The sequence below is a fragment of the Nicotiana sylvestris genome, chromosome 10 (assembly GCF_000393655.2).
Source record: "Nicotiana sylvestris chromosome 10, ASM39365v2, whole genome shotgun sequence".
NCBI lineage: Eukaryota > Viridiplantae > Streptophyta > Magnoliopsida > Solanales > Solanaceae > Nicotiana > Nicotiana sylvestris.
The window spans coordinates 5525059-5534265 of record NC_091066.1 but is presented as its reverse complement, the minus strand read 5'-3'; the positions used below and the strand labels follow the sequence as shown (position 1 = coordinate 5534265).

The 9207-nt window shown below is 35.6% G+C and overlaps 1 protein-coding gene across 1 annotated transcript; it reads right to left on the bottom strand.

The window, feature by feature from the left end:
- Positions 1-2902: 2902 nt before the first annotated feature.
- Positions 2903-8147, bottom strand: LOC104223937 (ubiquitin-like-specific protease ESD4). The gene is made up of 9 exons (XM_009775476.2): positions 7179-8147; positions 7015-7094; positions 6827-6920; positions 6602-6700; positions 5580-5672; positions 5380-5499; positions 5035-5138; positions 4776-4848; positions 2903-3294 (listed from the first exon to the last, which is right to left on the bottom strand). Exons 1-9 carry the CDS (start codon positions 7962-7964, stop codon positions 3232-3234), a joined length of 1512 nt encoding a protein of 503 aa, XP_009773778.1. The 5' UTR covers positions 7965-8147; the 3' UTR covers positions 2903-3231.
- Positions 8148-9207: the final 1060 nt, after the last annotated feature.

The following is a 9207-nucleotide window of genomic DNA, read 5'->3' as shown; positions in this document are numbered from 1 at the left end:
GACTTCTAAACATTGATCGGTCCAATTTATAGGGACCGGGAATGTATTTCCTACGGTATTAGTTGTTTGATTACATCTGAAAAAACTTTAAAGATTATATTATCGTTCTGTTGTTTACTGCTTGCTGCTATTGCTATTGCTTCTTTTTTATTTTTCGTTGAGTCGAGGGTCTATTGAAAACCGCTCCTCTATCCTCACAAGGTAGGGATAAGATCCGCATACACTCTATTCTCAGACCTCACTTGTGGGATTACATTAGGTCTGTTGTTTTGCAGCAACGAAATTGATTTGATATTTTCATTGTGAATAAAGGAGTTGTGGTTTATATATAGAGCTAATAGCCTATTTTGTGAAAGCATATGTACATATTTTTGCAACTAGTGCAAAGTATCCTGACCATTGGAAGCTCATTCTGAATGTTATGTAGACTTAAATAAAACCAAAACCAATATGCTTAAAACTGTTTGATCTTGAATCATAGCTTTACTTGTTTAAAAGTTAAAACTATGCTTACTGGAGTCCCCTAAGGATATTTTCAGGCGACTTCATCATTTTTTCTTCTATTCCATGATCTTAAAAAGAGTAATGCACATGTTTTAATGCTGTTTTTATGAAAAAGATTGTCGAAACTCACAGTAAAACTATTCATCGCATATACTGTCTTCCCCAGACCTCACTTATGGGATTTTACTGGGTTGTTGTTGCAGTAGTAAATTCTTAACCTCATTAAGCCTTTTGTTTACTTTCCACCATAACAATCTAAAACAAGCAGCAATCCCAATTTTATTGATGCAGAAGCTGCAACCCGAAAAAAACAAAAAAAAAAACCTAAAAGACATTCGACCAAAGCAAGAATTTCATGGCACAATTTTGTTCTTTTTGCTAAACCTCCGGAATCATTTACCCATACCATTTTGTTAGAACACTATTAGGGGAAGTGCATGGTTAGCCACTAATAACACATGTATTTACTTTTAAATCACTGTTTAAAATGTCTTTAGTCTTTAGCCACTGCTTTAACAAATTTTACCTGCCCAGACGAAAACACCCTTCTGCTCATCAAGTTCAGGACCAAGTGTCCTAACTTTTGAACTTGAAACTTTAAGTTCAGGACTTCAGGATTACATGTAACTTTTGAACTTGCAACTCTAAGTTCAAGACTTCAGGACTACATGTCCTTAACTTTTGAACTTGAAACTCGAAGTTCAGGACCACCTATCCTTAAGTTCTATGCTTGTAACTCTAAGTTAATGACTACTTGTTAACTTTTGAACTTGTAAGTCTAAGTTTAGAACCTATTGTCCTTAACTTTTGGGCTTTTTAGCCTAAGTTCAGGACCTATTGTCCTTAACTTTTGAGCTTGTTAGTCTAAGTTCAGGACCTATTGTCCTTAACTTTTGGGCTTTTTAGCCTAAGATCAGGACCTATTATCCTTAACTTTTGGGCTTCTTAGCCTAAGTTCAGGATGGTCTATGCTGAATTTATTCTTGCCGTTTCAATAGAGAGAAACTTAAGAAAGTGATGGAGTTGCAAGAGAGACAACCTATGTATGCAATATACGGGGAAAAAAGTTCTGGAACAAAAATCATGGGATAAATTTACGAAATATTCATTTTTATAAAAATATCTATAAAATTGATGGAACGTGTATGTAACTCACAACTCTTCACTACAGTCTGTAGAAGTTAGAACTCACAAAGAGTTTCGATAACTATTGCTGGACATAGAATGAAAGGTTTTAAAACACAAAATCAGATAGCTCTATTGGGTATCATTCTGCAGCAAAGAGAAATTTCAGATAGCTCTACTGTGATACCACTGTATTTCCGTTTGGGAAGGAAAGGGTAACAACGTCCTTTCATATTAATTTTAAAAAACTAGTGGCTACTTTTGCTTAGCATTAAAAATGCTGGATAAAAAGTAAATACCACTTTAAATAGTGGCTACCCCATACAATTTTTACACATCATTATGCACAAGATCTTGACAACCATAGCCCAAATTTCATTCCTTTCACTCCAGTGATCTGCAGTTTACTTCAAACTTCCTCTATAGAATTTGGGGAAACAAGACTTTCAATGTATGGACTAAACTCAGATCACACCATCAAATTTTATCTGATTCTCAAGATTCTTGATGCTGTTATCTCCTGAATTAAACCATGCCAAACTTATAAAATCAAGCCCTCCTTGTATAGACTTACAAAATCAACTCAATGATATGATCATTCAAGACAATATTTCATCGGCACAACTTACCTTAGTTATACACTTAAGCAACAACAGGAGTTAAAAATTACTTCCCACTACCCAACTTCTCTATTAGTTGATATCAGGGCTTCCTTCACCTTCTTTAGCCGAGGGTCTATCGGAAACCGTCTCCCTGCCCTTCCAGGATAGGGGTAAGGCTGCATACATCCTAGCCTCCCCAGACCCCACTTGTGGGATTATACTGGGTGGTGGTTGTTGTTTTACTACCCAACTTTCTACACAAAAGAGATGGAGTAACTAACTAGCTACAGAATAAACTTTACTGATCTTTGATGATAAGATTTTGGCTATGGGGGAAAATATGATAGCTCAATCCAAACACACTATACCTCTGCATCAGAGCCGGATTTAGGGGGGCGGAAGGGTGCCGGAAAATTATACTGTATATAAAAGGCAAAATCTGTTTTTTACCTCTATATATTATGTTTTGAATCCCTTTGACACAGCCCAAAAGCATAGGTTAGTGGTCAAGGGGATTCAAAACCTTTGTAAGGTCATTTGTTCTATTCCCACTAGCTACAACCTTTCTAACTTTTTTCTTTTTTGAACCCCTTGGCGGTAATCCTACTTCCGCCGCTGCTCTGCATGTGCCATACATGAATATGAGGAATAGGAGGGGTATTAGACATTAGTTACACAAAAAGTAAAATCTTTGATTTCATTTCATTGAAATAATAATATAAAGAAGCAAATGTTTACAACTCTAAATTTCATCTAAAATGCTCTATGGGGACTAAAAAGACTGAATTTATAAAATTAACCTAAAGAAGCACTTTCAGAATCAAGCCTTTCCCGGATAATAACTAGCTAAAGAATTAAATAACACTTTGACTAATCACAGTAAAGATCTTTAAGGAATACTTAGCCTCACGTCGATCATACCAACTATTGAACTACATAATCATCCCTTTGTTGAAACAGGATATAACACATGACAAAACAGGAGCATGCTCAAGATTGTTTAATCTGCTTTCAACCTCAAGATCTCCTTCGCAGTCCTCAACCTAAAATACGGCATGTCTTCCTACAAGGAAGAGTAACAACGTTTATACTTTTGATTAGCATGTTTTGTTTTGCAGAAAACACTCACCCCCCCCCCCAAACCACAACCCCCAAAAGCAGATAAAAAAGAAATCAAAGTCTAAAATGAAAAGGAAAGGGAAGAAAAGACTTCAATTTAATCCAAGCTGAGAGTTTCCATAGTATACAACTTGCCAGATGGTGCAAACAAACTATTCCGTCTCGTTCATTTTATATGAAGGTATTTGTTGATATGGAGTTTAAGAAAGAAAGACTTTTGAAACTTGTGGTTTTCAACCTATCATCACGTCATTAGGGGTAAAATGGGAGTGGAGTTCAAAGATAAATTGTTTCTAGAAATAGAACAACATCATTCTTTTTGGAACAAACTAAAAAAGAAAATATATCATATAAAATTGAACAAATGGGGTATTTTTTTTTCTCTTTTGGGGAAGGCGGGGGAGTAGTCCTTCCAAATAAATTGCTAGAGTAAAGAAATTCAGCCACCTTTATCTAATGCCATGATGATGATCAAAGCCTTCAATAGGTAGTAATAGATGTGAAATACTAATCCATGAGGAAGAAAGAGATGGATAAGCAACCATGTAAATTATCAAGGACGAGAGACGCAAGTCAATACTCGTGAAATGATAATGGTCTTCAAGGAGAGAAGAAAGAAACAGGTTGATAGAAAGGAAAAATGTCATTGTACAATACTACTTGGTTTCATCTTGTTTGACCAACTTTCTTATTTAGCCTACCTCCTTCCAATATGGAAAATTCTACCACCTTTAAAAAGTCAATTTTAACATGTTAGTATAAATACTACTCTCTCCGTTTCATATTAAATGAGGTAGTTTGACTCGGCACGGAGTTTAAGAAAAAAGAATAAGACTTTTGAAACTTGTGGTCTTAAAAGCTTAAGGGGTAAAAAGTTTGTGGGGCCATGACATTTGTGTGGCTATAAAAGCTTCTCATTAAGGGTAAATGGGTAAAATGAAAGAGCTTAAAGTTGAATTATTTCCAAATTTAGAAATGTATCATTTGTTTTGGAACAGACTAAAAAGGAAAGTACCTCATTTAATATGAAACGGAGGGAGTAGTACTTTGTATTATTTTGATGTTGATGTGCTTCCCGTTTCATATCTTACATTGACTTATCTTTACTAAGTGCAAACATACTATCTGCTCCAGCTTTTCTCAAACTTTTGTGAAGAGTTAACGGAGCCGCGCAATTTAGAATGGTGATAAAACATAGTTTGCAGAAAAGGTTTTATTTTTGTGAGCGGATTGCAATAGGAGATCAAAAATAGTTTTTGGTATACGAAATCAATGTGTCACTGGTACAAATTAATTCCAACTATGACTCTTAAATTCCCATCCCTACTCAAAACCCAGTTTTTCTTTGTCTTCTCACTCAGAGTTGTCATGTGTAATGTGTCAAGGGTAAGAAAGCATCGGATAATGATTCAGCACACGGTTTACCTGATTAAAACAGAGGCCTATATCTCTGCTGTAGAAATCAGCATTTTTTATCATGAACACACCGCAGTCAAACCTGTTCACAATGAAAGTTCACCAGTTTAATCAAATGATAACACACAAAAAGTGAGAAAATCTAAAGTGACTCAAATTTCTAGCATAAAAAGAAAATCTAGCAACAGCCTCAAGATATTAGGGGAAAATTGGATATAAAACATAAGTTCGCAAATCTTAAGAATCATTAGACCAAGGTGTTACACACCCATTCTTTTGCTCTGGAAGGTCCTCGACAAACTCTTGCTTCCATGAACTAACATCAATGTCTTTCCCATTTTTGTCCTTCACCTCATCAACAAAGTACCTAGCCTGCACACAGATATAAACAAACTGTAACGTCACTCAAGCTAGAGCAAAACCTCAAGAAACATGAGATCTGCTCTTTCCTCAATGCCAATTTCTCAGTCACAAATTACCTAGATTCTTCTTTGTTGCATATTATTACGATCAAGAAAGAAGAGAATAGGAAAATTCCAAAAGATATTAATATTAAGAATAAAAAAGGTAGCACGTCTCGATAAGTTTTTCTTTGTACAGATGCTAAACTTACCAGCACTTTCAACACTTGAGTATCCCTTCCTCTGAGCGAATCAAGATATTGGAACTTTTTGTCCTTCTTATTGATAACAGCTAAACACCAATGTATTTCTTTGTGGATAGGGACAAAGATCTATTTAGAAGAATCAAATCAGTGCATAGAATATAGCAAAACAAAGTAAGAAAAGGAAAACAAATGATAGAATATTTTACTTTATCGCATTCGAGTAGGCAGTAATCCAGCTTTCTTTGGGATGTCCATCTTCTCACAGATTGATAGTTATAGCCTCCCCTGCCACCTATCAACTGAAAATGTAAAAGTATTTCCGCGAAAATGAGCAGATTTTCATTCAAAATCTCAACACATAGTTTCCAGTAAGGGGATAATAATCAGTAATTGACATTGCAACCTTGTAATGCGAGCAAAATCAGATCATATAATTTTTTATTAAACCTAATAACACGTTGACCACTTTAGAGAGAGAAACTAAATGGTGTCGATAACAATAGATCATTCATTGTAGAGCATGAACTAAGAGGCAGAATCAGATCAGTATATGCACAAAATATTTCATGAATATAATAGGTCTAGGGAAAAAAATTGGTAATGAGAGAACTACCGACGATGGTAGTTATGGATCAGATAAGGAGTCTGTGATAGAGAATACAAAAACTTCATACTCTACTCTTGTCCTAAGCTTACGCAAACAGAGAGCGATATGTTCAGACAATATGCAGGCTGAGATTGCATATTGGAGCAAGCACTAGTCAGTACATTCATACAGCATCTAAATCAACTGCAGAAACCAGGAAAAGTACTAACAGCATATCCATGGCCAACCATAGGTTATAAAGAGTCTTGATGGGTGGCACAGGAGTCAGTTATAAAGAAAGACAAAAAACCGCCATGTATCTTCGCTACGAGCACACTGTTAGAGGGAGACACATGAATAGTAACTTATATGTATGTATATACACATATATGAACATGAGTATTAAATCCATCTTATAGTCTGATGTTTCCACAATTTCGACAAGAAATCTTCTATTCATATTAATGACTTCAAAAGAAAAAACTTATTTTACAATCTTGTTCTTGGACATCCATAAAGCAGACAACAGAGATAATCAGCAAGTCCACACTATTACTTTAAGATAACTATTATAGACCAAACCCATATATCAACACAGTAGTTGTAGAACTGAAATTTTGAGCTGAAAATCATAGAACTGACCTTCTTGTAAAAGAATGTGTTAAAGAAATGACATTTCAAGAACTTTTGGGGGTCCCTTTTCTCTCTCTCTTTTAACAGTTCAAGATACACATTGATAACCTGCAAAGGACAAGTCATCCATGACATTAAAACTAGATGAAAGTCTTTTTCTAGCGTCGTTAAATCTTACCTCCCCCCCCCCCCCCAAAAAAAAACCGGGGTAGAAAACTGAGCATAAAATATCACCTCATCATTCAACCATTCCCTAGGTCTTAAACATTGCAATATTTCTCCAGTAATATCAATATTGGAGTTTTGATGGGTCACCAAAACCCGTCTTCTGCACAAAATAAGACAAATACAAACATATGACGAGAATGCAAATAGAAAATAGAATTGAGCCTCATACAAAATGAGATATGTATAAATCATACCGATTGGATTTGGATAAAGCACGCGATACCTCAACCTCTTCCTCCTCAGTGAGAGGGACAAATGGTTCTGAAATCACATCCTGCAAGTTAAAAGCATCAATATAGGGAAATTAAACTACAAGCACACTAAAAACCAAATCATAAAGCAGATTCTATCACAGTACCTCTTTAACCTGTTCTTCTTTCTTCTGAGGCCGCAACAAACTATACGTTTCGAGACACTTCTCATTATATCCAATCTGAAACTGCAGTCTTTTCAACTTATCATTTATTTTCCCCACTGAACCAAGCAATTTCTTATACAAAGGGACATAGAAAGCAGAATCAGACGTGGGGTTCAACGCTAGTGTGTCTAACATCTTCCCTACACTCTCTTCCTTCAAATTTCCATCATCCAAACCCGTCGTTACTACCAACGAATCGTGACCATCAACACCATTCAAAATTTCCAGAGGCCCATTAGTCTGCTTCCACTTCTGGCCTAAAAAATCACTTTTTTCACAAACCCCACCTTCCAAATTACAAAAAACATCACTTTGTTTACAAACCCCAGCTTCTAAATCACCCTTTTTAGCATCATCATCATCAATAAATATCACTTCCTTAACTTTTTTCAAACACCTTAAACTATAAAAAGCACTTTTCTTAGCTTCATCGTACACTCTTGATACAAAATTACCCGTTTCAGGAGCTGAATTTGCTGAAATACCCTTAGACCCAAATCTTGAATGCCTGCAAGGAGCATGAACTTGTCTTCGAATCGGGTTAATTGGATCCGGGTACATGAAAAACCTTTGAACAGTTGATTTTGGTGGATTTAGGGTTTGATATATAGAAAGTTTGGGTTTTTTTGAAATGTGGTCGAAATTGGAAGGACTTGAAAATTGGGTTTTGTAATTTGAAGAGAAGAAATCGTTACCTCGCTTCCTATTGAACGTTAACGCCACCATTGCTCAGAAATCATCACATACAATTAATTTGTGCCTTTGAGTGAAAAAATCTGGGTTCAATTTGATTAGATTTTGAACGGAAATTGAAAAGAAAATCAGTAAAAGTACCAGATTTTGAACACAAAATTGAATAGAAAATCAGTAAATAATTACCAGAGTTTGAACAGAGAATGAAAAGATCGGTAAAATACCAGGCTTTGAGGGTTTTTGGGTTTTTCCTTTTTGCGGTTTTGATTTGTCTTTTTAAGAGTGGGGTCCAGCAAACAAATTAAGGACTACGTAAATGCATGGGAAAAACAACAAAATTACATATATGTTATAAATATATTATATTATGGATGTTCATTTAGTACTCTGTTGTAAATAAGCTTCCTGAAGAATCTTATCCATATGGGACTCCACCGTAAATATATTTATCTATTTAGTACTATATTGGAAATAAGCTTCCTGAAGAAGCTTATCACTTCGGTACCCGGTTATGGATAAACATTACCCCCAGTAGAAGTTTATCCATATCGGGTATAATAAGCTTATCTTTTCAGTACCCAGTTATGGATAAACATTATCCCCGGTAGAAGATTATCCATACCGGGTATAATACGCTTATCCATTCAGTACTCCGTTATGGATAAATATTGCTCTCAGCAGAAGATTATCCATATTTGGTACAACAATAGCTTACACAGCAGCTTGTAGCAGCTTACACAGCAGCTTGTAGTAACAGCTTACACAACAGCTTATAGTAGCTTACACTGCAGCTTGTAGTAGCAGCTTACACAGCAGCTTGTAGTAGCAGCTTACAGAGCAGCTTCCTTTCTTCTATAAATAGAAGAGATTTCAGTTCATTATGTACATTAGTTTGAATTCGAATAATATATCAGTTTCTCTCTATACTTGTCTTTACTTTACAGTCTTTATTTTATAACACGTTATCAGCACGAGACTCTGACATCTCGAGCAAATACTTTGAAAGTATTAGAGGTAAGAACTTTCTTTTCCTAAATAATGTCAAATCTTTCTAAACTTGAATTTGTAGCCCTGGATATATCGGGCAAAAGCTACATGTCTTGGGTGCTTGATGCTGAAATTCATCTTGATGCGATGGGTCTGGCAGACACCATCAAGGATAAAAATCAGGCATCAAACCAAGACCGTGCCAAAGCAATGATATTCCTACGCCATCACCTTGATGAGGGCCTGAAAATGGAATATCTCACTATTAAAGATCCAGTCATACTGTGGA

What these genes read in the sequence shown, in the direction of transcription:
- LOC104223937 (XM_009775476.2), bottom strand. Translation starts at nt 7,964, where the DNA reads ATGGTGGCGTTAACGTTCAATAGGAAGCGAGGTAACGATTTCTTCTCT. An exon ending in AAGAAGAACAGGTTAAAGAG is followed by an intron (nt 7,095 to 7,178) that starts GTACTGTGATAG and finishes TTTAACTTGCAG; the next exon opens with GATGTGATTTCAGAACCATT. An exon ending in GCTTTATCCAAATCCAATCG is followed by an intron (nt 6,921 to 7,014) that starts GTATGATTTATA and finishes TATTTTGTGCAG; the next exon opens with AAGACGGGTTTTGGTGACCC.